This window comes from Mustela nigripes, chromosome 16 (assembly GCF_022355385.1).
Source record: "Mustela nigripes isolate SB6536 chromosome 16, MUSNIG.SB6536, whole genome shotgun sequence".
NCBI lineage: Eukaryota > Metazoa > Chordata > Mammalia > Carnivora > Mustelidae > Mustela > Mustela nigripes.
The window spans coordinates 1,299,216-1,315,102 of record NC_081572.1 but is presented as its reverse complement, the minus strand read 5'-3'; the positions used below and the strand labels follow the sequence as shown (position 1 = coordinate 1,315,102).

The 15,887-nt window shown below is 67.0% G+C and overlaps 1 protein-coding gene across 3 annotated transcripts in view; it reads left to right on the top strand.

The window, feature by feature from the left end:
• The window catches only part of BAHCC1 (BAH domain and coiled-coil containing 1), a 56,166-nt gene extending 42,811 nt beyond the window's left edge, over positions 1 to 13,355 (top strand). For 2 of the 3 annotated variants that reach the window (XM_059380148.1, XM_059380146.1), the window contains exons 11-27: positions 1,514 to 1,713; positions 1,834 to 1,970; positions 2,273 to 2,401; positions 4,338 to 4,455; positions 5,046 to 5,341; positions 6,158 to 6,336; positions 6,433 to 6,734; positions 6,930 to 7,004; positions 7,126 to 7,297; positions 7,381 to 7,495; positions 7,569 to 7,644; positions 7,740 to 7,848; positions 8,186 to 8,305; positions 8,430 to 8,606; positions 8,724 to 9,898; positions 10,573 to 10,809; positions 11,254 to 13,355. In XM_059380148.1, the coding sequence (XP_059236131.1) occupies positions 1,514 to 1,713; positions 1,834 to 1,970; positions 2,273 to 2,401; positions 4,338 to 4,455; positions 5,046 to 5,341; positions 6,158 to 6,336; positions 6,433 to 6,734; positions 6,930 to 7,004; positions 7,126 to 7,297; positions 7,381 to 7,495; positions 7,569 to 7,644; positions 7,740 to 7,848; positions 8,186 to 8,305; positions 8,430 to 8,606; positions 8,724 to 9,898; positions 10,573 to 10,809; positions 11,254 to 11,460 (3,824 nt within the window). In that variant the 3' untranslated portion in view covers positions 11,461 to 13,355. The remainder of the gene's footprint in view (positions 1 to 1,513; positions 1,714 to 1,833; positions 1,971 to 2,272; positions 2,402 to 4,337; positions 4,456 to 5,045; positions 5,342 to 6,157; positions 6,337 to 6,432; positions 6,735 to 6,929; positions 7,005 to 7,125; positions 7,298 to 7,380; positions 7,496 to 7,568; positions 7,645 to 7,739; positions 7,849 to 8,185; positions 8,306 to 8,429; positions 8,607 to 8,723; positions 9,899 to 10,572; positions 10,810 to 11,253) is intronic. The other variant, XM_059380147.1, reaches the window with a different exon arrangement.
• Positions 13,356 to 15,887: the final 2,532 nt, after the last annotated feature.

Sequence of the window (15,887 nt, the reverse complement as noted above, 5' to 3'; positions counted from 1 at the left end):
CCCGTGAGACAGGACCGTGGCGGGAAGCCCGAGCCTCCCTCCCCACCTGTGTCGGCAGGGTGTGGTTTGAAGCTGAGAAGAGCCGTCCCCAGCACATCTCCCCACTGGCACCGGCCTCCCAGGCTCACCCGCGGGGTTGTGGTCTCCACAGGCCTAGTCTGGGGGGTGGATTGAGGCCGGGGGCGTGGAGCAGAGGGGCTTCTGGCTGCCACAGTGACCCCAGCAGATAGGACCTAGTGTGGGATTTCTACCTGATATAGGGCTTGGGGATAGCCCTGTCCCGGCTGCTGAGGGAGCCAGCTTCCCTCAGCCTCCCTCTGGCTCCCGTGCCCGGGCACCTCTGAATTCCCAGCACTCTTGAGTGTCCAGAGACTCCCACAGCGGCCGCAGCTCACGCCCAGCGGCCAGAGGCTGGCGCCTCTGGCACCCGCCGGGCGACTCTGTCCTGTGGCGGAGGCTCTCTCCCTGCAGGGCCGTGGCCATGGGCATGACTAGGCACTTCCCCTGGCACACAGCAAGGATCTCGCAGGCGGTGCCTGAAGTGGGGTGTTTTCCCCACCCCTCGTGCGTCTTCCTGTGCATTTATCTCCTACATCCGTGTGGCTCATGGGGTCTCACTCTCTGATGGGCTGTGATCGACCCATCTTCACTGTTTAATGTGGTGATGGAATCGTGTTCCCATGGCTGGCCCATGTGGGCGCCAACGTGTCCCTGTCACTGAGGGACCCTTCCTGGCTGTCCGCACACCTCCCCTGCCCCTGGGACCAGCCGTTTCTCTGAGAAGCCCGGGCCCTGTCCTGGTGGGATGGTATTAGAAGCCAAGTTCAGAGTGTTGGGGTGCTCACTGCAACTGGGGTTTTGCCCCTCGGAGGTTTTGCCTCTCAGAGGGCAGAGCTATATGTCCTGAAAATCACAGGTACCCTCAGACAGCTTCCAGCCCAGGCACCCCAACTGACCGCCCAGGGCTCCCCCTAGCTGGCCCCCTTTCCCTGGCTGTGGCTCTTTGTGGGGTCAGCCTGCCCCTGCATGCCTGACTCCCCAACTCTGCCACCACCCTCCTGTCCTGAGTCCGGGCTCCAGGCCTCTCCACTGGACAGATGCTGCCCTCCACGGGCCCAGCTCCGACCCTGCACTGGGCCATTCCTCTCTCTCAACCGACTCTTCACGTGGCAGAAACACGGGCACTCTCTGTCGGAAGCATAAGAAGCTGGTCTCTTAGTGCGTGAATGCTTTGGGCACTGCCCCTAGGTCTGGGCCATCCCGCTGGCCTAGCCCACAGCAGCCAAGAGAGACGTCCCCCCACCTCCTCAGAGCTGAGGCGGGGGCTGCTGGGGACCTGGCCCTGTGCCCACCTCGTGGCTCCCAGCCACCTCACCCTGGTCCTCAGTCCCCACGTTTTGGGAAGCTTGGAGGGTCTGGGCCAGGACGAGATGCCGGATGACATAGAGAGCCTATCCAGGGGGCAGTATGTGCCTGCCGCCCACACACACGCTGACCCTCGTGTCCTCTGCAGAGGAAGAGGACATGCTGGCGTTCGACCTGCGGCGCCTGGCCACGCTGGCCTCGGCCTGGTCCCTGGTGGAGGCTGCTAGCCTGGATAGCCCACCGTCCTGCGCCCAGCCCCCGGCTCCCGACGCCTGCAGGGCACCCATACTCACCCCCCGCATGCAGATCCTGCAACGCAAAGACACCTGGACCCCCAAGACCAAGCCTGTGAGTGAGGGGGCCTGGCTGCCCCGGGGCTGGACTCCCAGGGGACCCCCGAGTCTCCCCCTCCACTGGCCACCCTCATGGTGGGGCCTGAGTCGGGCTCATGATGCACCTGCCCAGCAGGTGTGCCCCCTGAAGGCCGCCATCGAGCGGCTGGACACGCAAGAAGTGGAGATGCGTGTGCGGCTGGCGGAGCTACAGCGGCGCTACAAGGAGAAGCAGCGAGAGCTGGCGCGCCTGCAGCGCAGGCATGACCATGAGTACGGCCAGGCCCGCGGGGGGGCGGGGAGGAGGCCCAGTGGTACAGCCCAGGGCCGCCACCTCAAGGTCAGGGGGCCCCTGTGGGTGCCGACCTAGACTGCAGGCTGGGGTCTGGGGCAGCCTCCAGACGCAGTGGAAGGAAGGATGAGGAACCAGCCTGCACATGGGGACCCGGCTCCCTGGGAGGGCCTGCCCCGCCCCCATAGCCCTCCAAAAGGCCCGTGCCCCCTGCACACCACGCCACTCCCGCTGGGGAATCAGGTGGGCGCCAGCCTCTGACCGCCCTTCCTGTGGCCTCCAGGAGAGAGGAGAGCTCGCGCAGCCCCGCTCGGCGAGGGCCCGGCCGACCGAGGAAGCGCAAGTACTCCAGCCTGCTGTCCCCTCTGCGTCCTGGGGGCCAGCTGCCCAGGGGCGATGGCAAGAAAGTCAAGTAAGTCCCGGGTGCGTCTGCAGGCAGAGCAGGGCGCTCTGGGCCGGGTGGGGCTGTAGTTCCCTCTAGGCCCGTCTTCGCGCCCCCAGCGCCCCCGAAGACCCAGCCCCTCCCTCCCAGAACTCTAGTCCCGGTGAGCGTCCAGGGGACGAAGCCCGCTGCAGGCGCCACCTTCTTCCCGGTGCTGTGCTCGAGGCTCGCCGCTCCCTGCTTCCTCTCGGAAGCCCAGGGGGCCTGGACCGCAGCCACAGCCTGTCCACACCCCTGGCTGTGGCCTTGCCCACACGGAGCAGCCTCTCGGGCTGCCCCGTCTGATGCTGCTGGTCGCGCCCGGCGCTGCTCACGCTGCGGCGCCGTGTTATTACCCATTACCCGCCCGGCGCACTCGTTGGCATGCTCCCGGGCCGGGCATAATTGTCCTTCTCGGCTGCAAATTGCCTCTCCCGGCAGACCTATTTGCATAAATCCTACGAGCTCCTGCAAAGCCGATTGGCGAGCGCGTGTGCGCCCTGCATCAATCCTGATGATTTGGTAATAATAGTTAAATCGGCACTAAATGGTTTCTTCAATTAAGACAGAGGCAAAAAATTAATCTCAGGGCTTTATGTCACAAAACATTAGCAAATGCAGGGAAGGTTACGGGGAGGGGGAGTCCACCCGCCTGTGGCAGGGGCGGGAGAAGCCACAGGGCTGGGGCCTCCCCAGCACTCCCTCCCCGTTGCCCAGGTGCCATTCAGCGGGGGACCCCCTAGAGTTTCCCTTTGTGGACCAACTAAGGCCCTTGGGACCTCTGGCCAAGGCGGAGCCCACGGAGGCGGGGGGTTGGCTAGGGGCCCTGTCGGAGTCCCCGTGAGGCTGCCCCGCGCTTTCCTGGGGCCCCCGGGGCCCCCGGGGCCCTGAGCCCCAGCCCTGGAAATTCCGTCCTGCTCCTTGCACTGCGGCCACATTCTCCGCTGACCCTCCACGGCAGGTCCCAGCTAGAGGGTCGCGGCGTCAGGACAAGAAGGGACACGGCATCCAAGACCCTCTCTTCCCAAGGATCAGGGCTCCTGCCTGAATCTGGGGCTTCTACTCTCTCTCCATCCTGCTGCGGGGCCTGGCCCAGCACTGCTGGCCGGCAGTGGGGACCAAGCAGGAAGCAGAAGGTCGTGGGTGGGAGTGGGGTGCAGCATCACTGGATGGGCCGGCTTCTCGCTTGGCTGCCTCTCTGGGCCCCCAAAAGCCAAGGCCCTCAGCCTCCCTCTATGACTTCTCTTCATTACCACCCTGTGAGTGGGGGATGGGGCGGGGTCAGGCCCAGCCCCTCAGGCCGCCAAGCTCCCAGCCCACACTTGTGGGGCACCCCTCCCTCCAGACCTGGAATTAAGGACAGGGGTGTGAGCCCGGCAGCTGGGGTCCCTGGAGGCTGGGAGGCAGAGCCTGGACGTGAGTTTTTCTGGCCATTGGGCCCCATTGTCTTCCTGGCAGTGACCAAGTTGAAGGGAGGGGACCCCACTCTCAGGAGCCTCTCTAGCTCCCTCCTTGTTCTGAAGTCGGGGCAGGTGGCCTTGGCACTCACCGAGGGCCAGGCCTGGACCACGCACGGCCCCACCCCAGGCTTGCAGAGGGCCACAGTCGTTACCCCATCTTCCGGGTGTGAAGACTGAGGCCACAGCTCACAGAGTGGTCCAGCAGGCCTCAGGGCCCTGTCCTGAGTCTGGGCTGCCCTCCCTGGTCAGCGAGCGGAGGCCCTGGCCGGGAAGCGGGGGGCTCAGCCCCTGGGACCACCCAACAGCTATGCGTGTACTCACAGCCCAGTCCAGGAAAGAAGCAGAGCCCATGTGGGGGCGGGGCAGGGTCTCTTAACTGCTGCCACAGGGACCCTTGGGTGGACGGGGCCAGGGGGCCGAGGCAGGCTCGCATCTGACCCACGTCCACCGGCACCCCATCCCCCCAGAGCGGTGCGGTCCAGCCTGAGCCTGCTGTGTGCTGAGCTGCGGGGCAGCGACGGGCCCCCGAAGAAGCAGAGCCGACTAGAGGCCGGTGTCTACGCGGGCCTGCAGGCATCATCGGCGGTGAGCGCTGCGGCAGCCTCCGCGGGCGCGGGGACTCGGGGGCTCGGGCAGACAGCTGCAGGCCACACACCCGCCCCGTGCTGGCCCCCAGCCAGATGAGGAAGCAGAGGCCTGGGGAGCTGCAGGTAGCCGGGTGTGGCTCCGGCCGCTCCTGCGTCCCCACGTCTGTGCTCCAGCAGAAAGAAAAAGGCTGTTCTGGGCTCCAGGCTCCAAGCCGTGAGAGCCAGTGCTGTCCACGGTGACTGGACTGCTCCCTTGCGTAGTGGGCGGCCTCCCTCAGGGGGCTTTCTCTCGCTGCCAGTGGGCCCTTCCTCTGAGTGCAGGGCACCCCCTGTCCCATCCCCCACTTTAGGACCCTGAGAGGGACAGGTGAGACCCCTGGGCCCGTGGGCTCCCTCCGCAGTGGGGGAGCGGTCTGGGGTTGCTGCGGGGCGGGGGATGGGTAGGTTCCAGTGGCGAAGCCCCCCCTTGGACTTCGGAGGGCAGGACCCGGGAAGTGTGGCTTTGGCGCCGACCGTGGCAGAGGGCCGGTGGCCGGCGGGGGGGTGGCGGCTCAGGGTGGGGACACTGACCGCTGCCCCCCTTTCTAGGACAAGGTTCGCTGCAAGAGAGGCAGTGGGCAGGGCGAGCTGGCGTCCGCCGCAGCCCACAAAGTGACCCAGCTGAAGCCGAAGGTCAGGACCAAGGGGCTTCCTGCCGGCCTCGGCCCCTTCAGGCGGAAGGAGGCTGCCCCCGGGGGACGCATCCGGAAGAAGCTGTCCCGAGGCAAGACCGCCAAGGTGCCCGGGGCAGCCCGGCACACCCAGCCCGAGGACGGGGGCGCCAGCAGGGAGACACCCAAGTTCCCGGCCCAGGCTTCGGTGGCCACAGCACAGGAGGCAGGCAAGTCGTCGGCATGAGGGCCCCAGCCAGGACGTCCACTGCGGTCCCCCGGGGTCTGGGGGAGAGGGCCCACGGCTGAGACAGCCCTCAGAGCCGGGTCAGGACCTCTGAAGAGGACAGCCTCCCGCTACAGCTGCGGGGGAAGCAGCCCCCGCCCCAAGCCTGAGCCCAGTGGCTCTCTGCAGGGCCATGGGGAGAAGGAGGCCCCCGGACACATCCTGGACAGGGGCTAAAAATAGGCCTTCCGCCTGCTGAAGGCTGCTTTCCTGCAGCGTCCGGCCGGTCTGACCCGGGGAGGTATCTGGCCCCCAGCAAAGCCGTGTGTCCAGAGACCGGCGTCTGGGAAGATAAATGCTTCGGCCGCCCCAGGCCTTGCCCGCCCCCTCCACGCTCTCGCCTGAGAAAGAGCAGAGGGAGGGGAAGAGGAAGCAGGAGGCCGGCTGGGGGAGGGGCTGCCCTGGGGAGGGCCGTGCCCAGGCCCAGAGGTGGGCGCCCTGCTGCTCAAGGAGTAAGAAAGGCAAGCAGAGGCCGGGAGAGGAAGGTCAGAGGGGCCCACCCTCCCCATCCTGGAGCAAACATCCTCCCCAGGTGCCTGGCCCAGGTGCCTCTCCCCTATAGTAGCCCCAAGGGCGACAGTGACGGCCCCCTCACCGCCCCCCCCCCCCCCCCCCCCCCCCCGGCCCGCCCCGCCGGCCCCCCCCCCCCCCCCCCCCCCCGACATAGCTTGTGCGCCAGACCGTCGGGCCCCCGACCCCACCCCGACGCGGCGTGGCCCCGACGCGACGCCGAGTCACCTGAGCCCTCGGTCTCCCCCAGGCAGTGGCTATGACAGCGAGAACTGCGAGAGGTTCTTGGGGACAGAGGCACCCCCCAAGGAGCCCGGGCTGACGCTGCACGCGGGGGCCAGCGTAACCGTGCTGGGGCCCTCCCCCTCTTCTGTGGTCAAGATGGAGGCCAACCAGAAGGCCAAGAAGAAGAAGGAGAGGCAGGGCTTGCTAGGTAACCAGGAGGCACGGGCGGGCCAGGGGTCTGCCTCGGGGTGGGGGGAGGTTCCCAGCCTCGGGGACCCCTGGGACAGCCGCCTTCCCCCCACAGGGGCCTGCCGCCTGTCCAGCCCAGACAGCGAGGTCAAGGTCAAGAGGCGCGTGGTGAAGACCGAGGTGGGCGCCAAGCTGGAGCGTGCCCCAGGGCGCAGGCCCCCGGGCGCCCCAGGCAGGAAGAAGGCCAAGGGCAAGGCCAAAGGCAGCCTGCGGACAGACGCGGGGGCCGCCCCCAGCAGGGACGCCCTCTTCAGCCCCACCCGGGCCTTCACCTGCCGCGAGGAGGGCAGCACGCTGGCCAGCGAGCGTCTCAAAAGAGCCACGCGCAAGAGCACGCTTCTCCAGCCGGGGCTGAGGGTGAGGGCCGCGGGGGCCCCGGCGGTCCTGGGTGCCGTGGGCGGGCAGTGATGCCAAGGGAGCGCTCGCTCCCCCTTCTCTCCCTGCTCCCGGTGGGCCGCCCTGCGTCAGCACACACCACGCCCCGGGGCGCACCCTGGGCCGGCCGGGAGCCGGAGGCCGGGGCCAGCTGACCTTCCTTCCCGCCGTCCCCAGCAGCGGAAGAACGGGGCCCTGTCCATCGCGCTGTCGCCGCGGAACGCCAAGGCCATCCTGGGGAAGGGCAGGAAGGTAGGCTCGGTGGAAAGCGAGGCCGTGGGCCAGCAGGTAGCGCCCCCATCCGGGCGCCGGGTCAGGACGCAGACCGCTCCCGCCCGCCCTCCAGTGGGAGTTGACCCCTCTGGCCCCCCAGGGCAAGGGCCGGGCCGTGAGTCGGCTGCTGGAGAGCTTTGCGGTGGACAACGATTTTGCGTTTGACGACAACGGCAGCTTCGAGGAGGAGGAGGAGGAAGAGGAGGAGGAAGGCGAGGAAGAGCCGGCGGCCTCCAGCGGGCCTCTGAGCGCTGAGCAGAGCGCAGCCCTGGGTGAGCGGCCCCGGAGTGCCCCTGGGTGCGGGCGGCAGGGACAGCGGCGGGGCCGGGCGGACGCTGACGCCCTGTTCCCTCAGCGCGCTCGTGCACCATCCACAAGGAGGACCTGCAGGACGGGCTGCCCGTGCTCATTCCCAAGGAGGACAGTCTGCTGTACGCGGGCAGCGTCAGGACCCTGCAACCCCCTGACATGTGAGGCCCGGGGAAGCGCGGGGCGGGGGCGTGGGCAGGGACGCGCGGGCCGCTCACACGTCTGCTCCCGCAGCTACAGCATCGTCATCGAGGGCGAGAGAGGCAACAGGCCCAGGATCTACTCGCTGGAACAGCTGCTGCAGGAGGCGGTGCGGGGCCGGCGGGGCCGGGAGCGGGCGGTGAGGGGACGCCCCGCGGCCGCCGGCCCCAGCACCCCCTCACTGCCCGCCTCCCGGCCCCGCAGGTTCTGGATGTGCGGCCGCAGTCCAGCCGCTACCTCCCCCCGGGCACGAGGGTGTGTGCCTACTGGAGCCAGAAGTCCCGCTGTCTGTACCCAGGCAACGTGGTCCGAGGTGAGCGGGCTGACATCCGGCATCCAGGCTCCGCAGACACGGCTCCCTGGGCCCCGGGTGGGGACACGGCGGGCAGCTGTGGCCATCCACGTGGCCCGGCCGGGAACAACAGGGAATGTGGGGTCCCCTGGGCCACAAGCAGGGGTGTGGAGCCCCGGGGTCGTGCAGGTGAGTGAGTGGCTGCGGTGAGGCTGTCTGTGTCCTGGCAGCCGGGGCAGCCCCGAGGAGGCAGAATGGTCCCGGTGTCTGCGAGGCGCCAGGAGCCCCCCACCTGGCGGCCGGGGCAAGCCGCGCAGAGCCGGAGAGGGCCCCCTGCTCAGCTGGGCCTCACCCCCAGGCTCCCGCAGCGACGAGGAGGAGGACCTGGACTCCGTGGTCGTGGAGTTCGATGACGGCGACACCGGCCACATCGCCGTCTCCAACATCCGGCTGCTGCCTCCCGACTTCAAAATCCAGTGTGAGCCCCGGGGCTGCTGCTGCGGGGGGGCCCCCTCCCTGCCACCACGCTGTTCCCCTCCCTTGGTTCCTCCCAAGACCTGGGGAAAAGCCGGGCCACGCTGAGGCGCACCTCCACTCTGCAGGCACTGAGCCCTCGCCCGCACTGCTGGTGTCCAGCAGCTGCCGGAGGACCAAGAAAGCTTCCTTCGAGGTCCCCCCACCCAGCGAGGCCCCCGCCCCGAGCCTGTCCCCCAAGGTGCATGACGGCCCCGAGGCCTCGAAGACCCCCGGGAAGAAGTCCATCAGCAAAGACAAAGCCGGTACCCATGGGGGAGGGGCAGGGAAGCACCTGGGGGGAGGGGGCGGAGTGCCCAGAGCTCGGCAGGGGGGTGGGGGGGAACAGGTGGAACCTCTGACTCCACCTGGCCTCCCCCCAGGCAAGGCGGAGCTCCTCACCTCAGGTGCCAAGCCCCCCGCGGGGGCCGCAGACCACTTCCTGGGCCGCCGGGGCAGCCCCCTGCTGAGCTGGTCGGCGGTGGCGCAGACGAAGCGGAAGGCGGCGGCGGCCGCGGGCAGCAAGGGCCCGGGCGCGCTGCAGAACCTCTTCCAGCTCAACGGCAGCGCCAGGAAGCTGCAGGCCCGCGAGGCGCTGTTCCCCGTGCACAGCGTGGCCGCCCCCGTGTTCGGCAACGGCTTCCGCGCCGACTCCTTCAGCAGCCTGGCCAGCGCCTACGCGCCCTTCGTCCGCGGGGCCGGGCCGGGGCTGCCCGGGGGCGCGCACAAGCTGCTGCGGACCAAGAAGGCCGAGCGCGCGGAGGCCGAGAAGGGTGCGCGGCGGCGGGCGGGCGGCGAGTTCCTGGTCAAGCTGGACCACGAGGGCGTGACCTCCCCCAAGAACAAGAACTGCAAGGCGCTGCTCGTGGGCGACAAGGACCCCAAGCTGGGGCGGCCCCTGCCCAGCCCCAGCTACGCGCACCCGGCCCTGGTGGGCAAGGACAGGAAGGGGCGGGCGCCCGTGCACCCTCTGCCCATGGGGCTGGCGCTGCGCAAGTTCGCGGGCCAGGCCGAGTTCCCGCTGCCCTGCGACAGCGACTGCCACAGCTCCTACTCGGACGACGAGGAGGACGGGCCCGGGCTGGCCCCCGGCGTGCCCTCCCGCTTCCTCGCCCGCCTGTCGGTGTCGTCCTCCTCCTCAGGCTCCTCCACCTCCTCGTCGTCGGGCTCCCTGTCCACCTCCAGCCTCTGCTCCTCCGACGACGAGGGCTCCTCCTACAGCTCGGACGACGAGGACCCGGCCCTGCTGCTGCAGACCTGCCTCACCCACCCCGTGCCCGCCCTCCTGGCGCGGCCCGAGGCCTTGCGCTCCAAGGGCGGCGGGCCCCACGCGCACGCCCAGCGCTGCTTCCTGTCCCGGGCTGCGGTGGCCGGCGGGGGCGCGGGTTCGGGCCCCGGCGGCGGCAAGTCCAAGCTGAAGCGCAAGGATGCTCTGAGCTTCTCCAAAGCCAAAGAGCTTTCGCGGAGGCAGCGGCTGCCCTCCGTGGAAAACCGGCCAAAGATCTCTGCCTTCCTGCCCGCCCGGCAGCTCTGGAAGTGGTCCGGGAACCCCACGCAGGTAGGTGGCCCGGGCCCCCGCCCCACCCGCCGGGAGCCCCTGCTGCCCGGAAGCCCGCGCGCTCCCTCCCTCTCATCCTGCTTTCGGTTTTTCTATTTCGGGTCGACAAACAAAAAAATAAGTGAACTTTGGGAAGAACAAAAGCTTGTGCGTGATGTGACCAGGCAGGCAGCTGCCCCCGTGTCCCCTCTGAGTCCCCCGCCGCCTGCCCGGTGCCGTGGGGCGTGTCCCCCAGGGTTTTGCTTCCCATGCGGCAGACCCCCGGGGGTACATCTTTCTGTGTGCACAACGGAGCGGGTTCAGGGGGCTGCAGGGTGCTGCCCCACTGCGTGCACACGCGGGCGTCTTTACCGCACTCTGTGGACAGAAACACACCGTTTGTGCCTCTCTGCCCTGGGAGCCACACTGCCATGGACACCCCCGTGGCTTCCTCCCCTCCAAACCTTCCGGTCCAGCATCCCTCCTCAGTCATGACCCAGCGTGCAGGGCGGGCACGGGCGTGACCCTAACCCTGGAGCGCCCCGTCTGGCCCTCGAAGGCGTCTGTGCACACGCGCTTGCACACGAGACGTGCGGTCTGTCCTTCCGCTGTCCCTCTGTCCCTCCCTGTCTTTCTCCTGCCCGCCAGTCCCTGGGTCCCTCACTGCCGTCTGCCTCTGGCTATGTCCCCTACAGCGCCGGGGCATGAAGGGGAAAGCCAGGAAGCTGTTCTACAAGGCCATCGTCCGGGGCAAGGAGACGCTGCGCGTCGGGGACTGCGCTGTGTTCCTGTCGGCCGGGCGGCCCAACCTGCCCTACATTGGCCGCATCGAGAGCATGTGGGAGTCGTGGGGCAGCAACATGGTGGTGAAGGTCAAGTGGTTTTACCACCCGGAGGAGACCAAGCTGGGGAAGCGGCAGAGCGACGGGAAGGTGAGAGCCGGGGCAGGCGGGGGCCTGGGGGAGGTGGAGACCCAAGGTGGGGGGGATGGGCGGCAGGGGCGGCAGGCAGAACCAGAGGAGCGGCCCCATCCGTGGACCCCCCCGCCCCCCACACCTTGAGGCTTCCCCGCGGAGGGCGGAGGCACTGGAGACAGGTCACCGGGGTCCCTCCCCGGCCGTGCCTCCCAGGCTCCCTGTGGCAGGGGGCACGCGGCCCCAAGCAGCAGACCCCACCCAGGAGGCCCCCAGCATCCCCTCTGTTCTCCCCCGGGAAGGACACGAGTTTGCGGACGCTTCAGAGAGGGGCAGGACCCAGAGTACCGGGGCCACGGCTCCAGGGCTGATCTGAGGGGCCCTCCCAGAACCGAGAGGCGGGCCCCACGCCGGACGGGGCTCCCCAGCGCGGCCCCGCCCAGCTCCCCGCTCCCCCGACAGAACGCGCTGTACCAGTCCTGCCACGAGGACGAGAACGACGTGCAGACCATCTCCCACAAGTGCCAGGTCGTGGGGCGGGAGCAGTACGAGCAGATGGCGCGGGGCCGCCGGTGCCAGGACCGGCGCGACCTCTACTACCTGGCGGGCACATATGACCCCACCACGGGGCGCCTGGTGGCGGCCGACGGAGCGCCTATCCTGGGCTGAGCCCGGCTGAGCGGGTCCGGGGCCCGAGCCCAGGGAGCGGCGGGCGGCAGGAGCACGCAGCGAGACAGCAAATATGCAAGCGCGCCCAGGCCCAGGCTTCGCATTCCTCTCCCCGGGGAGCAGCGCCCGGCCCTCGGGGGTCCCCCGCCTCGGCCGCCCGGCCACGCTCCCGCCGGCCGTCCCCGAGAGATTAGAATCCAAGCCATATTCTCCCTAGTACCTCCGACTGTCTCCCGCCAGGGAAAGCAGAAATCAGGTGTGTTGTCTATTTATTTCTCTATGTAAATATTGTATTTCTGCGGGAAGTTTTATGGAAAAAAATAGTGGAAGAGGATTTTTTTTTCTCCCCACACGCGTGATGAGGGTGTCTGTGCATGCGTGTGCGTGAGTGTGTGCGTGCGTGTGTAGGTTTCGTTCTGGGGGTTTTTGTTGAAAATGCACTGTTTTGCTCAGCCTGGCTGAGTTCTGACGGGGGCGTCTGCGGCCACGGAAGCAGCGGGGAAGGGGCTGGCCACGGGAGGGAGGGCAGGACCCTCGGTCACGGCCCTGATCGCGGGGCCCCGTGCGAGGGAGTCACACTGGTGTTTATTCCCTTTTGACCTACTAGGAAAAGCGTAGCTGGGGTGCAGGGCAGTGAGGGAGGGCCCCCCTGAGGGTCCCCGGGGACAGAAGGGGTTCCAGAGGCTGAAATAAAACCAGGACCAGCTGGTCCCCCAGCAGCCATATGTGTATCTTACCTCTGTTCAAAACAAATATGAACAAATATTTTAAAGTATCGATATGGAAAAAAATGACATTTTGATTTTATTTCCTGAATATTCCAAGTTCTCACTGATTTCCGTTGCGATGGTCAGTTTGCCCGAGCCTCCACTCGGAGCAGGGAAGGGGCCAGCCCCCGCCAACTCACCGGGAGGTTCCGGCGCCTTTTCTGTGGCCGCTGGGCATGGCCGATGGCCGGGCTGGGAGACCAGTGTTTGGGGCATGGGGCCGCTCGGGTCCCTCCTGTCTGCCTGAACCCACGCCCACGAGGGGCTGTTCACCCCGCACCCAAGAGCCTCAAAGTGCTTGTCACCCCCTCATTCCTCCTGTGGCAAGAGAGACCGGGTGAGCCAGACCCACGGCCTAGCAGCCCTTATGCCAGAAACCTACGTAGGGCCGCGTGTCCTCACGTGCCACCCCACTCCCCAGGAACCCCAAGAAAGCCCCCCCAAGTTAGTCACTGTTTCTGCAGCCCAGGTCCCTGGAAAATGTGGGATGTCGGTGGGTGCCCGGCACCCCAGCCGGGCCCCGCTCTGGCCCCTTCCTTTCCGGCCGGGAAACCACTCCGGCCCCACCTCCCGCTCCTGGCTCCACGGGAAGCACAGGGGCAGGGAGGGGGTCCCCTGCCCACCAGCTTACCTCTCCCACCTCGCTCTCCCCTTTGTCTCGGCACGAGTGCAATATTTCAGTCCTGGCAGTCACCCGGGAGGCGACGCCCGAGGGCCTGCTCGCGGCTGCACAAGCAGAGTGGAGAAGACGCGCCCGGCGCCAAGGCGCTGAGTGGGGGACAGCCCAGCCGCAACAGCGAGAGTCCGAGGCCCTTCGCAAGCCCGGGCACGCAGCGAAGGAGCAGCCCCTTCTCCCGGCCCTCGCGCTGACTCTCCCGTCTGTCCCTCCACCGGAGCGCGTGGGCCGTGCGGCCTGCCCTCTGACCAGGGTGGACGCGGCGGAGCTCGCTCTTGTAAATGTGTAAACTAAGAGGATGGTTGGATTTTTTTTTCAATGTAAACACTAAAAACAAACAAACAAAAAACACAAAGGTTTTATGAACAGCAAACTCTATGTAAAGGCATTTTAGTATTAAATTTTTTATTGATAACTTGCTTAAGAATAAATATATGAACTATTGTACAGGTGGTCAGTGGTCCGGAATCTAACTGTGCCTCGGCGTCCGCCTGACGTCCTAGGTGTCTCCCCGGAGGCCACGGCGTCTTGGGGGGGTGGTCTCAGCCAACATGCCCACGTGCAGGCCAAGTCTGCCCCCCAAGTCCGTGAGAGGGGAGCCCCTCAGGGCACGGGGACTCACACACGTGAGGGGACTCTGCAACCAGAATGGGCCTGGGGTGGCTTTGGCCTTTAAGACCTCCCAAGAGGAGGCTCCCTTTCTTTACACACCTCACCAGCCAGGGCGGCTGCTCCTGGAGGAAAGGAGGGGAGGCTCAGCCCCCGCAAGGCACAGGCACAGGGGGGATGGGTGGTCCCCAAAGTGCCAGCTAATAGAGGGGTCTGGGCAGACCAGACAACAGACACCTCCTCAGGGAGAAGAGGAATTCATTCATTCAACAAACATTTTCTTAGCTGAGAGCCCTGAGGAGGGGTAATAAACAGTGCTCCAGACTGTAGATGGAGAGCTGAACCCCCCAGGTTGGAGGTGGTCAGAACGCAGGGTACTGGGAAGCCACCCCAACAAGCTGCTAGCTAGAGAGAGCTGTGTCCAGTGAAGCTGCAGACCCAAGGTCTTTCTGGAACTGTCCGTCCAGCCAGGGAGGAGGCACTCCATTTTTCCCTCCACCTCCAGGGTCCCTGGGGAGGGAGGTCCCGGCTGGAATTACAGACCTCAGGAAGGAGCCTCCGATTAGGGCAGGTGGACAGGGCAGGGTAAGTGTGGAGAGTGAGGCCACGACACAGACAGGGACCCCCCCCCCCCCGCAGGTGTGTGAGGAGCCGTGGGCCGTTTGCGCACACACTCCCCCACACACAACCGCCAGCCCACGCTGGGGCTGCCCTCGGCCGACCTGCTGACACCCCCCCCCATTTCCTCCATTGGACCAGCTGTCCAGAGAGAGCAGAGGGGACAGGGCCCTGGGCACAGAGCCGGGTGGAAGGGGCAAGAAGCTCTTCCCTCAGCAGTTCTGAGCCTGCCAAGCAAGTAGGATTAGAATGGGGTGTCTGAGCAGGAGGCCTGGGGCTGTGTACACTCAGGGCACACATCTGCTTCAAACACCCCCTGACTGAAGTCTGAGCGCCTGGATTCAGCTGTGCCTGAAGGTGGACAGACTTTGCCCTTGGACTGAGTCCATGAATCAGCAGCCCCTGCTTCACACAGGAATTGGTGGGGTTTCCGTCTTGGTGGCCCATGGTCCCAACTCTCCAAGGGCCGCAGCAGGAAGAGGGACAGAATGGGGCTGGAGGAGGCCTTGGGGGCCAGGCTGAGCCATGGGACTTGATGAAACAGGAAGGGCAGCTCTGAGGGAAGGAGAGCCTGCTAACCTAGGTTTCTGGCTGAAGAGCCCTCCCTGGGCTGGGGAGGAGGGACGGGGGCCAGGCCAGAGGCTCGAGAAACCCAGCCTCAGTGGTTTCACACGTTTACTTGTGGGCAGGGGCAGAATCCAGGGCACCCAGGGCCAGGATGGGGATGAAGGCCTGGAGCCACTGCCTCGGGCTTCTGGGGGCCACGAGCCGGGATTTGCAACTGCGCCACCCCGTGCCCACACCAAGACACGGCACGGTGGGCACTGGCGGTCACAGTGGACGTTCTGGAGCGAGAGAGCAGGGTGGGGCCAGAGCGGGATGGGTGCCGATGCCCAGAAAGGGCAACAGTGGCCGCCCGGCAGCCGAGTGGGAGAGCTCCCCTGGCTCGTCACGGGTTCGAAGCCTCCGTTCCACTGATACTGGCGCCAGCCACAGCCTTCGAGGTGCTGGGCACCCTGAGAGGCAGACAGGAAAGGACGTCACAACAGTCCTGCCGCCAAGACGGCGTCCCCAGTGGAATTCTGCCAGGAGGCTCGGGCTGAGCCAGGCCTGCTAGCTGCAGGCCTGGGCTCCCCGCTGCAGCCAGACGGACGGCGACTTCAAGGACACCGTGAGCAACAGCTCATGAGGGCTTCCCGGAGGAGGCGATGCAGGCAGAAAGGCGGTGAGGAACACGGCCGGCGGCCAGGAGGCACGGGGGCCCGACGCTGGAGATGGAGTGTGACAGGCCCGATGGCGGTGGCTGTGCTGTCTGCCAGACGACAGGCTCTAGGCGGAGGGCCCACACGCCCGCTGAGACCACCCCCGCTGGGCCAGGGTGAGAGGGGCCCAGCCAGCCCCTGGGGAAGGGGCTGGTGCCCAAAGAGTGGCTCTAAGGGCCTGGGTGGGGGCCAGAGTACGTGGAGTGCTGGGGGTGTTGGGGGGCGTGGTGATGGGCGCAGGGACATGGGCATGTGGGGCACGTGGGGCAGAGGCTGATGACCACAGGGACACAGCAAGGGGGGACCGAAGCGGGACTGAGCGAGCCCCCAGCAGCTGCACCTGCTCCTTCCCCTTCCCCTCCAGGTGCCTCCCTGCCCCCTCCCGCTTGCCACCTTCACTCAGAATGGCCCCTGCCTTCTAGAACCTCCCACCCCCCAGAACAGGGCCCCAGGCGAGGGAAGGGGGTGGACAGTGGAGCCCCAAGGGTTAAATAC